The sequence below is a fragment of the Danio rerio genome, chromosome 18 (genome assembly GCF_049306965.1).
Source record: "Danio rerio strain Tuebingen ecotype United States chromosome 18, GRCz12tu, whole genome shotgun sequence".
NCBI classification, from domain to species: Eukaryota; Metazoa; Chordata; class Actinopteri; order Cypriniformes; family Danionidae; genus Danio; species Danio rerio.
This window is the reverse complement of record NC_133193.1, coordinates 10035815-10055885: the sequence shown is the minus strand read 5'-3', so window position 1 is coordinate 10055885 and position 20071 is coordinate 10035815. Positions and strand designations below refer to the sequence as shown.

The window sequence follows — 20071 nt, the reverse complement described above, 5'->3', positions numbered from 1 at the left end:
TTTTTTCTGTCAGGTTAGCCCTCATTCCCACTGAACATGACTTTGCTTACAAAAATGCAAGAAGCAATGCAAAGCAGCATAAAGCACATCGGTATCCGGACACAACCTCTGAGTACCTGTACACAGAGGTTTGCAATGATTGCCCCACCTTTGAGCTCTTCTCATGGGTCCACTGCTATGGAACTGACAGTGATGAGCTGAACTGCCTGTTAAAGCTGATGGTCCTTTAAGGGGCTGTTCACACAGAATGAGTTCTTCCTTTCCAATGTAATACTTTTCTTTTGTTTTTCAATGTAAACACATGGTTGATGGACTTGTGTAGCAGTTACGCTTGCGTCTCGTGTATTTTGAAGCACAGCGTACGTGAACGCAGTGTTTTTTAGAAACCATGTCAAGTTGAAAGATCTGTAACTTTCACATGCAGCACAGCTCATCACTGTCAGTTCCACAGCAGTGGACCAATCAGAAGAGCTCAGAGGCAGGACAAAGGTTGCAGGTTTCTGTTTACAGGCGCTCATTGGCTGTGTCCAGATACCTTCGGGTTTTATTTTTCCAAATCACTTCGAACTGTTGCCTCTCTTGTATTTAGAAGCAAAGACGTGTTCATGTGACTTCTCTCAATGTGGAGAAGCAGCGGCTCTACCCCGAGCTCCTCCTGTGTCACAGAGCTCCTCCCTTTATGTCTATAAGGGTGAGCCCTGCCACCTTGCGAAGGAAACTCAATTTAGCCGCTTGTATCCAAGATCTTGTCCTTTTGGTCATGACCCAAAGCTCATGACCATAGTTGAGAGTAGGAAAGTAGATTGACCGGTAAATAGAGAGCTTTGCCTTTCGGTTTAGCTCCTTCTTTACCACAACGGATCAATACATTGACTGCATTACTGCTACCACTGCACCAATTTTCTTGTCAATCTCACGCTCCATCCCTTCCTCACTCATGAACAAAACCCCAAGATACTTGAACTCCTCCACCTGGGATAAGGACTTTCCTCCAACCTGAAAATGGCAAACCACCTTTTTACGGTGGAGCACCATGGCCTTGGACTTGGAGGTGCTGAACATAATCTGTGTGAACTGCCCTTTAGGATGTTTCTCAAATACAGAGGAGTCAAAGTCAGTTCCTGGAGTGCCGCAGCTCTGCACAGTTTAGTTCCAACCCGGCTCCAACACGCTTACCTTTGGTATCAAACAAGTCTAGAGGACTCAAATAGTTGGATCAGGTGTAATTAGGGTTGGAACTAAACTGTGCAGAGATGTGGCCCTCCAGGAACTGAGTTTGACACATGTGCTCTAATACCATCTAATTCGTTTTTCCTATTTGTAGTTAAGATAACACACATGCTGTTCTGTAAAAGCTTTTGTCCTAAATATGGTCCTAATTGAATTTACCAAACAGACAGGATTATGATCTCTCTGTAATAAGTCCCCTGTTTCATGAATCAAGCTGAATGGATCCCAGGGGCTCTCTAATATCAAGGCAGAATAAGATTTATGTCCCCCTACTCCCTTTTGTACCCACCAGAACGATCACGTCCACTCCAGCCTGCATGAGCAGATCTAGCCGGTACTTGTCGTCCTCTCGGGTGCCGATGGCGGCGCCGCACAGGAGCTGTTTGCGGGAGTCTTTGGAGGCCAGAGGATAATCTCGGTTCTTCTTCAAATCGGTACGAGCGATTATTGCAACAAGCTCATCACTGTCATTCACTATAGGCAGTTTACCTGAGAGAGAAAAAAATGATGTGATGAAAATATTTGCGGTAAACATCACAACATAAACAGGACTGAAGTTATTGCGTCTACCTTTTTTACTGCGCTGTAAGATGTCATTTGCCTCTTTTAATGTTACACCAGCTGGAGCAACCACTAAATCTTCTCGTTTTGTCATTGACTGGAGGATAGAAGATTTAGCATTCAAAAAGTTCAGGCTTATTATTGAAATTCGGGAGTCTTATCAAAGAAAACATAATCTCAAAATGTCACAAAGCAAAAAAAATCATCAGGAGATCATCAGGAAACAAAAAATCTAAACTTTTTCAGCTGGTTATTTTAATAATTTCAGCTATAGTTTTGATTACATGTGCACATCTTTTTTTTTTAAATATCGTACTCTAGACAGTACTTAATTAAGAAAAAAATGTGCCTCGAGACTCCTGTCTCAGCGGTCTACAGACAATTCCTTTGTCTTCATGCTTGGTTTGTGCTTTGTATGCACTGTCAACCCTGGGACCTTATATAGACAGGTGTATGCCTCAAATCATGTCCAATCAACTGAATTTACCACAGGTGAACTCCAATGAAGCTGCTAAAACATCTCAAGAATGATCAGTGGAAACAGAATGTACCTGTGCTCAATTTAGGGCTTCACGGCAAAGGCTGTCAATACTTATGTACATATGTACATTTTTCAGCTTTTTTATTTTTAATAAATTTGCAAAAATTTCAAAAAATATTTTTTCACATTGCCATTATGTAGAACTTATAAACAAACAACAGCAAAAAGTTGAGTGAAAAGTTATATTTGGTTTATCAAAACTATAGCAGCCCAGGTGTGCAATACATTAAAACCTATTGCCTTCCTGAGCACGGGCTGAGCCACAGTGATGTAAAAGCTAAAGGTAGGATCCCAACGACTGTGCCTATGTCTTTGGCTGAGTGGTCAGTGACTCAAAAGAAGTAACACCTATACATGTGAATAGGTACTATTATACTGATGAGATAAGGGCTAGGCAAATGCCATTTATCTTGCTGACCCCTGCACTTCATTTGCACCTATGTATTACTGCCTATAAAAATGCATTTAAACTGAGTGCCTGGCTGCACTAGTTTCAGAGATTTTTCAATGCATGCCACAGCGACAGTGAGTCCTCATTAAAGAATTCTGCTTTAAAGAGGCCCAAAAAGCCTCCTGGTTTTGTCTCTTCTTCAAATTCACAACACCTCAATCTATTTAGGCCAATGTACAGTATTTTCTGTCACTCCATCTAAACACAATAAATAATATTAACTAATTTCAAGGCTGCAGAGGATTTACTATTACTTAAAAGTTGTGCTAATTTACTTATAAGTTGTGCATTCTAAATTAAAATGATTCAAGCTGAATTAGAAATTGAAAAAAAATGTGCAAACACATACCTCCTCCAGTGGCCTATCATAGTCTTTTTCTGACAGGAAGTCGATGTCTCGTGACGTAACAATGCCCACCAGCTTGCTGCCCATCTTTCCAGTTTCAGTAACTGGGATGCCAGAGAAACCGTGCCGTACCTTCGCTTCAAACACATCTCCTACTGTGTGTCGTGGACTCATCACTACAGGGTCTGTAATGAAGCCCTGCTCGAATTTCTGCCAATATGACACAAAACATAGTATTTATCATCGCGAACTCAAAAAAATCTGTATTATCAAAGTCTGCGAGTTATAAATCTACAAATCTAACCACATTTTTACTTCCTCCAAAGTTATATCTCTTACATTTAATTTCACTAACCTTAACTTTCCGGACCTCGTTAGCCTGAAACTCAGGCGTGCAGTTGTGATGAATAATTCCAATTCCTCCCATGAGCTATGAGGAAAAATAACTGGTAATGAAATGGAAAATTTACACTTTATATATGTGTTTGTAAATGTTACTTACAGCCATAGCAATGGCCATTGAGGACTCTGTGACTGTGTCCATTGGAGAGGAAATGAGTGGCGTCTTCAGGGTTATTTTCCGGGTCAGGGCAGAGGTCAAATCCTATGATGTAAAACAAGACTCCAATGAAAATCTGAGGCGAAAGTGTATCATGTGTTAGCATACAGCAGATGTTATATGTAGATGATGCTATAGTATGATCAATTATTATATTATTGAGATATACATAGGTCTACAAAGGTTACGGCCGATTTGGATCACGTGCCTTGATAAGCAATCACATCCTTAACATGATCTGATTTCTTGAGTGCTGTGACAGTCAACACTGTTTGAGGACACCATAGATATTGAAAAGTGCCAGAAATGTAATCCTATCCATTGCAAACCTGCTTGACTTTTGACATATATTAGAATTTTTTAATTAAAGGTCCTGTGAAGTGCTTTAAATTTTACATTTTTGTATTTGATGTTTGATGTAATCTCAACTGAACAATAAAGAGAGGGTGGGGCATAGGATAGCTCCTCCCTTTTATCAGGTACCTCAAATAAAAAGCAAATGAGAGGTGCCTTGAAGGGGGCGGGGCATATCAGATGCTTGAGTGTATTTGATTGGTCAAGATTTGATGCGAAACTGAAGAACGAGTTGACCCTCTCAAAAGGTGTATTTTTTTGCAGTAATTTGTCTTATTTTCTATTCAGTTATGAAGTTTAAATGCTGCATTTGAGTGACATTAAGCACTATTTTTTGCTGGATTAGCTTGTCTGGTGGTCATCATAACACTTTCTGATGTGCCAAAAACATTTTCTAAAGATTTAGAATAAAGAAATATGAAAAAAAAGACAATATTTATTTTTAAAATACAAATGTATGAGATCATATATCATTAGGAAAATAATATGAATTTTATAATTTTTTAATAAATTATAATAAAATAAAAAACCTAGCCTTCAAATATTGTTATCTTCAAATAACAAACTGGCCAGCACATTAAACTTTCTTCAGTCAGAATTTGTGAGGCACGGTTTGACTTCTGAGCCAAGAAGAAGAACAAATGAGCTCATGTATGGGACAAAAAAGAAATGCTGGACCTTTGTCAGTGAGTGTGGTGGAAGTGACAAATTGCAAGCATTTCATTTTTATACCAGTTTCATATTTTTTAAACACACATTTTGTCTACTAACAGATCCTTAAAAATAATACACTGAAACTAAAGGCCAGCTCACACTGTGCAATTATTTATTTATTTTTATCCTGAACAATTGTAGCATGTCAGACTGCACGAACATGGCTCCCATGTCACACTGTAAGATCTAAGCACCAAACACGGAATAAAACTCCCCTGGAGTTTGACGTCATCCCCCCATGACAGTTTCACTATCCCGCATTCTGAAATGATTCCTCGCAGCAAACAAACAATCTGTAGTGGCAATTTTGCACACAGCGTGTCTCAATAATAAAGCCAGGAAAAAAAAAAACTGTTGACATTGCCCCATGGTTATTTGAATGGTCGCATGGATTGCGTCATCAAATTCTGTGCTACTAATGGTTCTTGGACGCTCATTGCAGCTGTTGCCACCCCGCAGGCAAGTGTCTGAAATCTTCTGACATTGTCAGTACTTCGACAGTGACATCGGAGAGAAAATCTGATTGCAACGACATTAAGCGGCTGTCAGTGAACATGTCAAACCAACAGTGAAATTTCACTGGTTTTAGCCTAGGATTTCAGTAATCTTTTAGGATTTCCCAAATTTGTCTTAGACGACAAAATCGTGGCTAAAATCTCACCGTGTGAGCAGGGGTTTACATTGTATTTTAATTTCACTGGACCTTTAATAGTAACTTCTATTATGAGAACTATAAAAAAGACATGTGTTGCAGATTAGCCAAAATTATGAGCCATGATGAGCTTTTTTTATCAAAAGCAGCTACTATTTTTAAATACTACTCTATGTATATAAAATGGGTCTTATCAATCCAGGATGCTTATTGAAATTAATTAAATCCTAAAATGAAGTAAAAACACTCCAGTGTCTTTTGACTCCAGCTGAAAGACACTGAATTTCACAGAAGGAAAAACTTACCATCAAACATTACCAACTTTCTTGAAATCTTTATTTAAATTATCTTTATTTAGGTTTAAGAGAAGAAAAAAAACCTCACAAATTTGAAGCAACTTTTTACAACAAATGTTTATTTTTTATTTATTTATTGTCTTAACTATCCCATTAAAATCACATAATACTATATAAGATACTACTAAAGTAGCATATTAATTACTGGGTTAAAAACTATACCTACTGTCATGTCATGTGTTGTTTTTTTTTCCTCTCAAACACCTGTGTCTCATCATTAGCCACAGCTCAGAGTAATATCAGAAGTGCTCAAAGAAAAGACAAACAATGTTGTGTGTCTGTGTTTACATCAGAAAGTAACTAACCTACTGGGATAAAAAGTAAAACTCAAGACTTTAAGTAGACTCAAATTCCCAGTTCTTCAACGATGTAAAATAACACTATGCACATATAAAAACACACACACACACACACACACACACACACACACACACACACACACACACACACACACACACACACACACACACACACACACACACACACACACACACACACACACACACACACATATATATATAGCTCTGTAAAAATTCTGATTTCTTTGTTAACACAAATAATATCTATCACACTTAAAGGATCTTCTGTTTATATGAGTCATTAACTTGTTGGGACAGATTATCTAATCACTTACGTTGAAGCAAACCCTCTTTTATACTAAGGTTTTACTGAGTCATTGGGAACGAAAAGGTGTGTTTTTTAAATAATTAATGAGAGAAGAGTATTTAAATAAATGTACTAAGGTTTACTAAGGTCAGTTTACTGGTGTTTATTTGCACTATTAACCCATTTTATGTCTCTGTTGTTAGTAAATTATGTCCATTTTTTCATCTATAATTCTGTTTATATTCTAATTTGAGCTCTTTTATGCACTGCATTAGACATTATAAAAGGATTTGAATTTCATTTGTGATTGTCACTAGAACTTTTCAGCTTTGCACTTTCATAGGATCACATTCTCACGCTCATTTGCCCTTTTTAGTAAATTTGTCCCGAAATGTAGCTGAGAAAATTAAATTTGCTGTATCTTTAATTAAAATGTGTTTAAAGTTGTGGTTCCATTGGGGACTGATATTTGTGCTCTTGTCTTTCTCTCTCACACACACCTGAGCTTCACAGCCTGCGATAACATGCCCAGCACACCAGGGAGAGTATGGATGCTAACACAGCCGTCTAAAGCTCCCATCCACACACACACTCTGTCCTTTGCAGATCTTCCTCCTCATTAATAGTTAAACAGCTCCTTTTCCATCAACTCAGGTGATCCAAAATGATCATGCACTGTTAACAATTTCCTGCAAAATCTACAGTAACTTACTGTCAATTACAGGAAAAACTCTATATTTACCACACCATTTATCTTGCTGTATATTTATTTAAAGTACTTTAAGATATACAGTAATTTTCACAATTCAATTTAAAAATACAGAAACATACTACATAACTGTCCAATAGTATACATTTCAAATTACAGTTCAGTTCACAACTTACTGTAAATCAATTACAGACAGAATACTGTTTAAATTTACAGCAGCATTTATCTTGTTTTATATGTAAAGTATTGTATATCTTTACTGTAAAATATACAGTTATTTCCACAATGCAACATTTAAAATACAGTAGCATACTGCATAACTGTCCTACAGTATAATATAGTTCATATTACCGTTCAGTTCGCAAGTAACTTGCTGTAAATCAATTCCTGACAGATTACCGTAGTTACATTTACAGCACCATTTATCTAAAGTATGTAAAGTATTGTATATATTTACTGTAAAATATACCGTCGTTTTCACAATTGAACTTTAAAATACAGTAACATCCTGCATTACTATCCTACAGTAAAATGTAGTTCATATTACATTTCAGCTCGCCAGAAACATACCGTAGATCAATTACCGACAAAATACTGTATTCAAATTTACAGCACTATTTATCTTGCCCTATATTTATATAAAGCATTGTAGATCTTTACTGTACAATATACAGTCATTTTTACAATGCAACTTTAAAATACAGTAATTTTTACAATGCAACTTTAAAACACAGTAACAAAGTAACAAAACATTTACCTTGCTGTGTATGGATTCACAGTATTCTACATATTTATTTTAAAACACAGTAATTTTCACAATGCAACTTTAAAATACAGTAACATCCTGCATGTCTGTCCTACAGCAAACATCAGTTCATATTACAGTTCAGTTCGCCAGAAACTTACTGTAAATCAATTAATGACAAAATACTGTATTAAAATTTACAGCACTATTTTTCTTGCTCTATATTTATTTAAATCATTGTAGATCTTTACTGGACAATATACAGTAATTTTCACAATGCAACTTTAAAATACAGTAAAATACTGCATAACTGTCCAACAGTATTATTCAGTTCATATTACCGGTAACTTAACTACCTACAAATTACTTTGTTCAAATTTGCAGCACCATTTACCCTCCTGTGTATTAATTCACAGTATTGTACATATTGACTTTAAAATACAGTAATTTTCACAATGCAACTTTACAATACAGTAACATACTGTATAACTATCCTACAGTATAATAATTAATACTTCATATTAACAGTAACTTACCGTAAATCAATACTGACAAAACACTGTATTCAAATTTACAGCACCATTTACCCTCTTGTGTATGAATTCACAGTATAGTATAACTTAACTGTAAAACATACAGTAATTTTCACAATGCAAACTTTTAAAACATCCCTGCATAACTGTCCTACAGTAAAATTTAGTTCATATTAAAGTTCAGTTCGCCAGTAACTTAAATCAATTACTGCCAAAATACTGTATTTACATTTATAGCACCATTGCTGTGCATGCCTTTGCAGTATTGTACATGTTTAATGTAAAATGCACAGTAATTTTCACAATGCAACTTATATATATATATAATACAGTAAGATACAGCATAACTATCCTACAGTAAGTTTCAGTTTGTATTACAGTTAAATATTTACAACAGCCAGTGCATTAAATAAAAAAAGTGCCATTTTCTGTAATGACTGCTAAACGTCTGGTACTCACCACTTCATCCGATATGAAGTCAATGAACCCAGGCAGTATCAGGAAATCACTGAATGGAGAAGGACAGATGGCACAGTTAGGCAACAACAATGACCTTTAGCTCAGCAATTTATGAATCACACATTATCAAAATTACTAAACGCTTGTATACACACTCAAATCTGTGTCAAATACAGCGGGACAACTCAAAACATAAAACAAACCACAGATGATTGTGAATATCAGATATTATTACTGTGTGGATGGTTTTATGCAAACACAACACAAACGATTACTGTACACTATAGAAATATGAAAAGAGATAAGTTACAGTGATATATAAAGCCAAAAAAAATTTTTTAGCATTCTTTTTTTGAGAATCCTGAAAGCAAATGCATCACAGTTAGCACAAGTACTGTAAACCTGCTGTTTTAATTATTGATAATAAGGAATGACTCCTGAAGGATCGTGTGACTGTAAAGACTGAAATAATGATTTTGGAAATCAGCTTCGTATCGAGGAATATTATTGATCATATATTCAAATAATGATCAGTTAAAAGGGCACCTATGATAAAAATCAACTTTTAAATGCTGTTTAGAGATGTGTTGGTATAGTGTGTCCACTGTTGGAGTGATATAAACACACTAAGTCTCTTTTTTTTTAATTTCCTGACGTTAAAATAGGATCTAAATCCTGATTTTGAGACCCACTGCAACATGATGTAGGAGTGTGGTTTCCCCGCCCACCGAACTGATTGACAGGCACCATGTTTCTATAATAACTTGTATGCACATGTCCACAAAACATATTTTTTTGCAAATAAACTGGGATTAAAATATTTATTACAACTTTCTGTAATTTTTATGAGTTTAAAACGTTTTTTAAAACAGAGCATGTTTTTAATAAAGAGAGTGTAAAATCACTATGTAATTCTTGACCGCTATAATCACCACAGCTGCATGGTGTCAGTAAAGGCTAATATATTTATGTATGTGTGTGTGTGTGTGTGTACTGCAAATAGCATTTGTGTGAGACTCGTCATTTCAGAAAGTCTTGAATGAACTCCACCACAAATACATGAAATAAACTTACTTGGTATTTTTGACTAATGAGCTATTTTAGATTCATCTGAGTCTGTCTCTGTCACTGACTGCTTATCTGATGTAATGCGTGATGAGAAGCAAACGCACACATCGAATCGTTGAGCGTGCAAAAGTAGCTCATTTTCATTTAAAGCCACAGGCTACAAAAACAGCTACAATATCTTCAGACACTAAAATGGGCAAATTCTGGAGGCTATAATAAATATTCTGATGGGTATTTTGAGCTGAAACTTTACAGACACATTCTGGAGACACCATAGGGGTAAAATAGAAGCCCTTTAAGTCAATTAACATATCGCATTTTTATTTGAAAAATGAAGTCCTGGTAATTTTTTTTAAACTATAAGCAAACGATTGATAGTGTATTGATAATGAAAAAAAAATCCTTAATTGGTTTTATAATTTTTTAGGGTAACTTCCTGTTTGCAAACAATTTATATGGGCTAAATTTAATCTTGACATTGAGTTGAACATTACTAAATTGAATCTGTTTAAATTCAGCCCACGGCGGCACAGTGGCTCAGTGGTTAGCACTGTCACCAAACAAAAAGAAGGTCGCTGGTTCGAGTCCTGGCTGATGCAGTTGGCGTTTCCATATGGAGTTTCCATGTTCTCCCTGTGTTGGCGTGGGTTTCCTCCGAGTGCTCCGGTTTCCCCCACAGTCCAAAGACATGTGCTATAGGTGAATTGAATACACTAAATTGGCTGTAGTGTATGAGTGTTTGAATGAGCGTGTGTATGTGAGTTTCCCAGTACTGGGTTGCGGCATTGGAAGGGGATCCACTGCATAAAACATACTGTATGACAAAACAGTTGGTAGTTCATTCCGCTGTGGCGACCTTAAAAAACAGAGACTAATCCGAAGGAAAATTAATGAATGAATGAAATTTAGCCTATATAAATTGTATATTTACAGTATATAACAGTTACAGTTACTGTATACCGTGAAATATATGCAGTTTGGCCTGCAACATGCATGCAATTAACTTGGACACATACAGTACAGTACAACTCTGGGCTTGTTAAGATGAGTTATATAATCTACTTAAGATGTGGCATACAGAGACGTCCTGTTAATGTTCTTAACAGTGTCACCAATGTCACAAGCACAAACACATTGGGTCCTTCCAATGCTCTGCAACTGTTAACATGTGTGAGCAATAAAAAAAAAATATTTTTTTAATAAATGTATGCATTTTTTACCCAGACTACCAATTAAAGTACATTATTTTACTCATTAAGGCTACATTGAAAAACACAGGGGAGAAAAGGTAACATTTTGACATTTATGACAATTTAAATGTCTATTTTCGACTTTAATATACTTTTAAGATCTAATTTAGGGTTGTGATGGTAAAGAAGTGTTTTCAGATGATTTCAATCTTAGTCATTATAATTTGATTAATTATAAGTTATGCAAATTTATCATTTTGTATAAATGTCTTTACTGTCACTTTTGACAATTTCATGCATGAAAGCATTAGAGCACAATAATATTTTGATACAGGAAAAATGGGATGTGATTTGTTTGTCTCAGGAGGATGGGTTAGAAGGCACAGTTCAGTATCCCGTCCCTTGTGGCCTAACGCTCATAAAACCTCCATTAGACCAGATTAAACACTCCAGCCAACATGATAAAAATAGACATGTAGAATACTGCTCTACCAACAAGAGTTTTCAGAAGGCTGGGAGAATATAAACAAATAAAATACACTAATGTCTATAAAAATAAATTGATATTAAAGACGTCATGCACTGAGAAATCTAAATTTTCTTTTGACTCATTAGGGGTTATTTTGCTGTTAAAACGTCCTGCAAGTTGAGAATGCAAAACTTTAGCATAAAAAAGTTCAGTCACTTACATTTTCAGGCAACACTTTTTTCAGTTTTGATTGTTCGCTTACACAGCAACAGTGTTTTTTTGACTGAAAACACATCCATCTAAAAGCAGGTTTCAAAGTGGAAGTTTTTGAAAAAACCAGTATTGTTGTGCCCCTGTAAACAGCCCAAAATGCTAAGTCTTTAAAAACAATGACATTTTGCATGTGCATGGTACTTGGAAGGTGTAGATTAAAGGTTAATGCAAATAATCACAAAAAAAATTGTGTGGATTTACTTTACATTACATTGCATAGACTGTTCTGACTGTATTTCTATAATCTGAAAACCTCGTTGTTGATGTCCATGTTCATCATTTATTGAATTAAATTCAACATACTTGCTTATTTTCCGTTTCTTTTTTATTCATATTCAATAAGGGAAGCAAGTGAAACAAATTACATCAATAAAACTACTAATATGTTTACCTGAGTGATTTTTTGTGGATGGGAGTGGGACAAAATAATATATATTCTTGTGGGGGCGGTAGTAAAAATCCATCCGCACACGTCTCTATTACACACAGCAAATTATACATACACATCAGCACCGCCAAATGCACTTCATGTCTTCCACTTACTAACAAGGTGACAGCGCTAAATCTGACTTGTTGTTTTTTTTGGTCGATTCATGGAAGTTTAAACGCAGAAACTTTTGAAAACGTTTTTTTTCAATGCAGGGGAAAAGCTTCTATTTTTGTCGACATCGTGTAAATGCAAGACTATCTAAAAACAGCTATATTGAAGCCAACCTCCCAAAATTACAGGTTTTGGAATGTGCCACGTTATTACGTAACACTGTATCTAAACTCAGTCTCCACAGCAGAAGATTAACACCTGTTTCTACACCCGTACCTGTTTAGCTTCATCAACTTAGCCTGTAATAGGTAAACAAAAAGAGAGGCAACTGCTGGGGCCTGTACCATGAATGGGCATGGGATGACCTCCTAATATTGTCCTAATTTTATTTTTATTTTTTTATGTTTTTAATGTAATGTTTTTTTTTTATGTAATTAATTTTATTATGTTTTTTGTTTTTGTTTTAAACCTTTTAGGACAACAGTATCTCCAGCAGAAATGGTATGAAAAGATTTTAAATTGTAAAGAAATCTGTTTTTTTATTTTTTTTTATTAATGAAGACAGCAGAGGTTCATGACTTATTTGAATTATTTAGCCTGACATGTTTACTGCTGCAAAATACTTTCTCAAAATAAAATATTTTGTGTTCAAAGGTGAAAAAGAACATATTTTAGAGCAGTAATCACAATACCATGAAACCATGATGTTTTATCCAAGGTTATCATACAATTAGTATCTAAGTCAGTATCTAGGTTTTTGTGTAGACCATATGGGGCTTAACCATAAAGCCAGATTTGCTGGCTAGCCAGTTTCAGTTTAGTTTGCATTAGATTGAACCTGGGTTCCCATGAAGGTAGTATATCTCAGCTGCTCAGTAATATAATGGCAACAAAAAGTTATAAAAAAACAAGCTGCCTTCATGTTACCTGAGAAAAAAAAATAAAATAATTGGTGCCAACTAAACTAAAACTTAACTGGCTAGCCAGCTAATCCAGCTTCATGGTACAGGCCCCCAGTTCTACACAAAAACAAAACAATAAAGATGCTCTGAAGACAACAAGAAACTGTGCTGTGACTAGCCATGGGCTGGTATATGATTCTGACGGTATGATAACCTTGGATAAATATATCACGGTATGGTATTGTGATTACTGCTCTAATATATGTTCTTTTTTAATGTCTGGGTAAAAAAAAAATACAACATTTTCCCCTTTGAACAAAACATTTTTTATTTTGAGAAATATTTAACATGTTGGAACAGTAAACATGTTATGCTAAACAGCTCAAATGAATCACTGACTTCTGCTGTTTTCATTTGTTTCAAACACAGATTTCTTTACAATTCAAAACAGCATCTTTGGATATCTTTCAGCTAGACATACTATTTTCCTAAAAAAAAAAAAAAAAAGTAAATGAAGTTTTTTACACATACCATGAAAATGGTATAGCAGAAAATGTTGGCAGTTTTAAAACTATGATTTTTCCTAACTGCGGTATACTAAGTACCTTGAAAACAGTTATCGTCCCATGCCTAGCTGTGACAAGCTGTGAATAAACAGTCATTTTGCTTCTGATTCCAACATTAGTGGATTAAATTTTTATTTAATGAAGCTCCAAAACTTGTGAGTAGGAACTTTGCTCCTTTGTTTACTTCATTTTACCACAGATGTGTATACATACCAGGCACAATTCCATGCTGAGATTTCAGAAAGATTGAGAAATGACGATGATGTGCGACTGTATTTGATTCAGTTGTTGCATCGTACAAGTGTGAGCAGCATTTTTTATTATGTTAACTTCACTTTGGGGCAAAGCAGTGGCGCAGTAGGTAGTGCTGTCTCTTCACAGCAAGAAGGACGCTGGGTCGCTGGTTCGAACCTCAGCTCAGTTTGCATGTTCTCCCTGCATTCGCGTGGGTTTTCTCCGGGTGCTCCGGTTTTCCCCACAGTCCAAAGACATGCGGTACAGGTGAATTGGGTAGGCTAAATTGTCCGTAGTATATGAGTGTGTGTGTATGTTTCCCAGAGATGGGTTGCGTCTGGAAGGGCATCCGCTGAGTAAAAATGTGCTGGATAAGTTGGCGGTTCATTCCGCTGTGGCGATTCTGGATTAATTAAAGAACTAAGCCGACAAGAAAATGAATGAATGAATGAACTTTGTCTGCTATTACAGATCCTTTAATATGTGATGAGCATTTACTCATTTTCAAACTAAATCCCAGCAGCTATAAAGGCACTATCAAACATAATGTACATGCAAAAGTTTGCACTGGTGGACATACAACCATTATTTTTCAAACTTTCGAATAACGTGAAATACGCTAACAGTTAGCCAATCATACAAGCGGATGCCAACTTGCGAGTCTCCAATCAAATCAAGGGCAGAAAATAGCTTGTAAACTTTACATCACAATGTCTTTTGATCCAAAATCATAGTAACATTAAAAGTGGACCTCAGAGAATAATTCAAAAGTAAAAAGACAGAACACGACCCCTTTAGAGCATATGATGAGCAAGCAATGACGTCTGTGTTGTGATTAAGAGAGACTACACATGCACTCTGCTTTTTGCATTGTCCCATAAACATAGGCTGCATGTGCTGGGACTGAGCACTTGAGCTCCCCGTTGCTATGGAGACGTGGTTGCCATGGAGCTGAGAGCCATCTCACTGACAGATGTCCAGAGAGATGCCTACCTAGAGTGCAAGTGTATTTATGTGTGTGTCAGGGTGAATAGAAACATCATAGGAGCTGCTTTGGCAACACGCTGTCGCCGTGCTTGTTAGTCTATTTAATGCATAATAGTGGTTCTGTAAAATGTATAAGGCAGGAAAGCTGTGAACATGATTTTCGACTTACTTGTATGTGAGACCATCACCGATGGCAAAGAGTTGCTGGGCAGTGAGTCCATCCTCTGGAACATACCCTGTTCCCCCGCTGATCAGGTAATCAGCCATGCTGCAAACATGCACACATACAACAAAGAAGTTGTAACACATGCACTTGAGATTTAGGTTCAAGTTTGTCATCAGCGCTGCCATTCATCCACAAACAAAATTAAATTATATGCATCATAGTGCAAACAGATGATGTTGTGTTCATAAACCGGTGTATCACCTTTAAACTAGCTTGGATAAGGCAGAAATAGCACATGTCTGAAACTCTGGCAGTGCGTCATTTACAATAGACCATTTTAACTATTCATTCATTTTCTTTTCAGCTTAGTCCCATTATTAATCAGGGGTCGCCACAGCGGAATGAACCGCCAACTTTTCCAGCATATGTTTTACACAGTGGATGCCCTTCCACCTGCAACCCATCACTGGGAAACATACATACACACAAGTTCCAAGACCTGGTGGAAATCCACGCGAAAACAGAGAGAACATGCAAACTCTACACAGAAACTTGGGCTGAGGAAATCTATGAGGGTTTGTATAATTGAAAAAAATAATAGATAGACAAACAGACAGACAGGTAAACAGACAGACAGACAGACAGACAGACAGACAGACAGACAGACAGACAGACAGACAGACAGACAGACAGACAGACAGATAGATAGATAGATAGATAGATAGATAGATAGATAGATAGATAGATAGATAGGCAGGCAGACGTTGTACGTAAGTTAAATGATGAAAAATAAAGCAAAATTACACACGACACAATTATATAATTAAAATACATTCAAACCAAAAATTAGGAATTTCTGTTGTACTAAAACTTTCATTAATGACAGAACATTCATTTTAAAAGCGTGTTAGGTCGAAAAAACAAATAAATCCACTTACAGTCTCGAGTTACTTTCTCTTTCGGAACACACTTCCTTCTGCTGAATATTCGCCCCCATGTACAGTAGCTCACATGATGACTGCTACATTTTTATATTAAAGAGCGTGACGGATCAACGCGGGGTTCACTAGTCTCTCCTTCCGCGCAGCAGAGCTCTGAAGGGCAAAGCCGCTGTGGATGAAGGGTCTCCGGGCTCGTGGTGAGACGCGCAGTCTGTGTGTGTTTACAGACCGACAACAGCGTGAACTGAAGTCACATGATACATGCTCGCATCTCAGGGAGAGATGATCATCGTATGATGGTACTGAAAACTCCTCAAACCTGTTTCTAAACATTTTTTCGAGACCAGTTTTTGAATATATTCTGAGTGAAAAACCGAAGTAAAATATTTACTAGTATTTTGGTGTTAGAAGGCATATAACGTGCATCGTTTCACCTGATATAAATCGATTTAAAAAGAGAGAGAAAACGGAAAATGTCTTTATAAGTCGCAGTAGACTCAACAAGCAACACAAGTGCAGTCTTGATTCGTAAACAAATCGTTTTCAGTCGGCTCTATTCAATGAATCGATTGAATTGGTTCACTATCGATATGAACAACGCGTGTTGTCTGATTATTCAAGCTTTAAGGGATAGTTCACCCTGAACATTCTGTCATAATTTTCTCTCACCATTTGTTTTTTTTAACCTGTCTGATGTTGTGTCTTCCATTGAACACAAAAGGAGATGTCTTGAAGAATGTTGTAAACTCGTAATACTAGTTTTTCTATATGGAGGTCAAGGTTAAAAATTTCAGATTTCTTCAAAATATCTTTGTTAGTGCTCTAAAACTCTGAAATGTTTTGAAACCACTTGAAGGTGAGAAAATGGTGTGTAAATCTTCATTTTTGAGTGAACTACGACTTTAACTCAGTGACTGAATGACTTAAATGAATGCGTGTTTGTAAAACAGGTAAAGGTGAATTACAAATATTTTATTATAATAAAATAAATATTTTAGCCAAGACATACTGGCAACAGAACTAAACAGCACTTGGAATTGCAATTATTGCCCATATTTGGCAAAAGAAAAAAGAGTTTTTGAAATTGTAGCAAATTTATTTAAAAAAAAAAAGAAAAATCACATGCACATAAGTATTGACAGCCTTTGCTTAATACTTTGTTGATGCACCTTTGGCAACAATTACAGCCTCAAGTCTTTTTGAATACGATGCCACAAGCTTGGCACTCCTGTCTTTGGGAATTTTTGCCCATTCCTCTTTGCAGTACCTCTCAAGCTCTATCAGGTTGGATGGGAAGCGAGGGTATACAGCAGTTTTCAGATCTCTCCATAGATGTTTAATGGATTTAGTTCTGGGCTCTGGTTGGGCCACTCAAGGACATTCTCTGAGTTGTTGTGAAGGTACTTCATTGATATTTTGGCGGTGTGCTTTGGGTGATTGTTCAGCTGGAAGATGAATCACGCCCCAGTCTGAGGTCAAGAGCACTCTGAAGCAAATTTTCATTCAGGATGTCTCCCTACATGGCTGCATTCATCTTTCCCTCCTGACTAGTCTTTCAGTTTCTGCTGCTGAAAACATTCCCACAGCATGATGCTGCCACCACCATGCTGCTTCACTGTAGGGATGGTATTAGCCTGGTGATGAGCGATGCCTGGTATTCTCCAAACGTAACACCTGGCATTCTCTCCAAAGAGTTCAATTTTAAGAATGATTTATATTTCTGCATCAAGCGCATGCGTAGGCTATGGCGCAGTCTACACATGGACGCATAGCCCCAACATGGCCGTCAGCGACGCTGACCCGCACCTCTCAAAAAATGTAACTACACGTCGCAACGACGCATAGCGCAAGCTCTGTGATTGGTCGGCTTGGTAGCTCTGTCGAGTGTGGGTGGGGGTAAGAGCCACGCAAGACAGATGCAGCAAGTGTTTACAAGTTTTAAGTCCCGTGAAGGAGTTCCGGATGGAGACTGTTGTTTTGCATTTACCTAATGATTAAAGTTGTTGCATGTCCGCAGATTCCAGCCTCAAAATGAGTGAGTTTAAGCCATTTGTAAGGTACCATTCAGAAAAAACAAAACACCAGCAGAGAAACTCAACACTGAGGAACATAAAAACCTACTGCCATTGGCTAGTGTTTCGGAAGTGTTATTGCAAAGCAACAGCAACAGCATGCAGATGCAATGTGCGTGGGCATGCATTTATACTTCTGGGCGCTGTTGCTGTTGTTCTGCAATAACACTTCCGAAACATTAGCCAATGGCAGTAGGTTTTTATGGCAGTAGGTCATGCCGATCACTTGACGCAGAAGTATTAACCAGGCTTTAGTCTCATCAGACCAGAGAATTTTGCTTTTCATGGTCTAAGTGTCCTTCAGATGCCTTTTGGCAAATTCCAGGCGGGTAGTGGCTTCTGTCTGGCCACTCTACCATACAGGCCTGATTGGTGGATTGCTGCACAGATGAGGTGGATTGCTGCACAGATGGTTGTCCTTCTATAAGGTTCTCCTCTCTCCACAGAAGAAAGTTGGAGCTCAGACAGAGTGTTATTGGATTATTAACCATCAGGCTATTGATCACCTCCCTGACTAAGGCCCTTCTCCCCCCTTCTAGAGTCCTAGTGGTTCCAAACATCTTTCACTTAAAGATGATGGAGGCCACTGTGCTCAATGGAACTTTCAGAGCAGCAGTAATTTTTATGTAACCTTCCCCAGCCTTAAGAGACAATCCTGTCTCAGAGGTCTACAGATGATTCATTTGTCTTCATGCTTGGTTTGTGCTTTGAAATGCATGGTCAACCTCGGGACCTTATCTAGACAGGTGTATGCCTTTTCAAATCATGTCCTATCAACTGAATTTACCGTGGTGAACTCAAATTAAGCTGCTGGAACATCTCAAAAATGATCAGTGGAAACAGAATGTTCAATTTAGAGCTTCACGGAAAAGGCTGTCAATACTTATGTACATGTGATTTTTCAGTTTTTTTATTTTTTAATAAATTTGCAACAAACTTTTTTCACATTGTCATTATGGGCTATTGTGTGTAAAATGTTGAGTAAATAAATGAATTTAATCCAATTTGGAATATGGCTGTAACAAAAAAATGTAGAAAAAGTGAAGCGCTATGAATACTTTCCGAATACACTGTCAAGAAAGAAAGCTTTATATTTTGGCTTTCAATCACATAACAAAATGTTTTTAAGGTATATTTTGTCCTATCAGGGGGTTGCACTGTTTGAGTAACCTGTAGGCTACTGGTCCTAAGAAATAAAATTAATTTTTTTAGAAGTGTTTTTCATATTTAACAACTCAGTAGAGCTTGATTTACAACACAGTGTCTGAAATGCATTAAAGTTGCACTGCATTTAACTGCAGTTTAAACCTCTTTAAATATATAGGCAGCATCTAACACTCAAATGACCCTAAGTGGTTCTGCCATCTATTCCTGATGGACATTTAATCTTGCCCTCTTAACATACACAGACGTGCTGTTCTTCCTGGTGGGATTTATACTCTAAATGGGAGATTAGACCTAAACAGTGCTCTATCAATGTAATCCTTCGTTAAAGTTCTCTTCTCATCTGTTAAGAGAAGTGAAGCAAATGGAAAGAGAAAAAGTGTTATGGAAAAATGACTGTAACGGAAAAGTCCCTCTGGATTTCGATCGTTTTACTTCACGCTTTTGCATCTGAGTTATATGGAACAGTGAGTAGGATATATTTCAGATTATTTATAACACAGGAAGATGTTTAAGATGCTCTGAAGTAGCTAACCGATTATCGTGGCTGATTATTAGTGCAGATATTAAACATGTTTTATGATTATCGGTCTCTGTCAAATATAGTAAACGGTGCTCCATCTGAAAGCACTGCAGGTTTGAGTCGCTTGTATTGTGTATTTAAAAAAAGTCATATATATAT

General features: G+C 36.8%; 1 protein-coding gene across 4 annotated transcripts in view; it reads right to left on the bottom strand.

The window, feature by feature from the left end:
* The window catches only part of impdh1a (IMP (inosine 5'-monophosphate) dehydrogenase 1a), a 38066-nt gene that overhangs the window by 13896 nt on the left and 4099 nt on the right, over positions 1-20071 (bottom strand). For 2 of the 4 annotated variants that reach the window (XM_005159007.6, XM_005159008.6), the window contains exons 2-8: positions 15216-15314; positions 8817-8865; positions 3632-3733; positions 3485-3559; positions 3133-3339; positions 1801-1888; positions 1520-1719 (exon numbers count right to left, since the gene is read on the bottom strand). In XM_005159007.6, the coding sequence (XP_005159064.1) occupies positions 1520-1719; positions 1801-1888; positions 3133-3339; positions 3485-3559; positions 3632-3733; positions 8817-8865; positions 15216-15314 (820 nt within the window). Of the gene's footprint in view, positions 1-1519; positions 1720-1800; positions 1889-3132; positions 3340-3484; positions 3560-3631; positions 3734-8816; positions 8866-15215; positions 15315-16150; positions 16422-20071 lie in introns of those variants that run through there. The other 2 variants (NM_001002177.2, XM_068214754.1) reach the window with 2 other exon arrangements.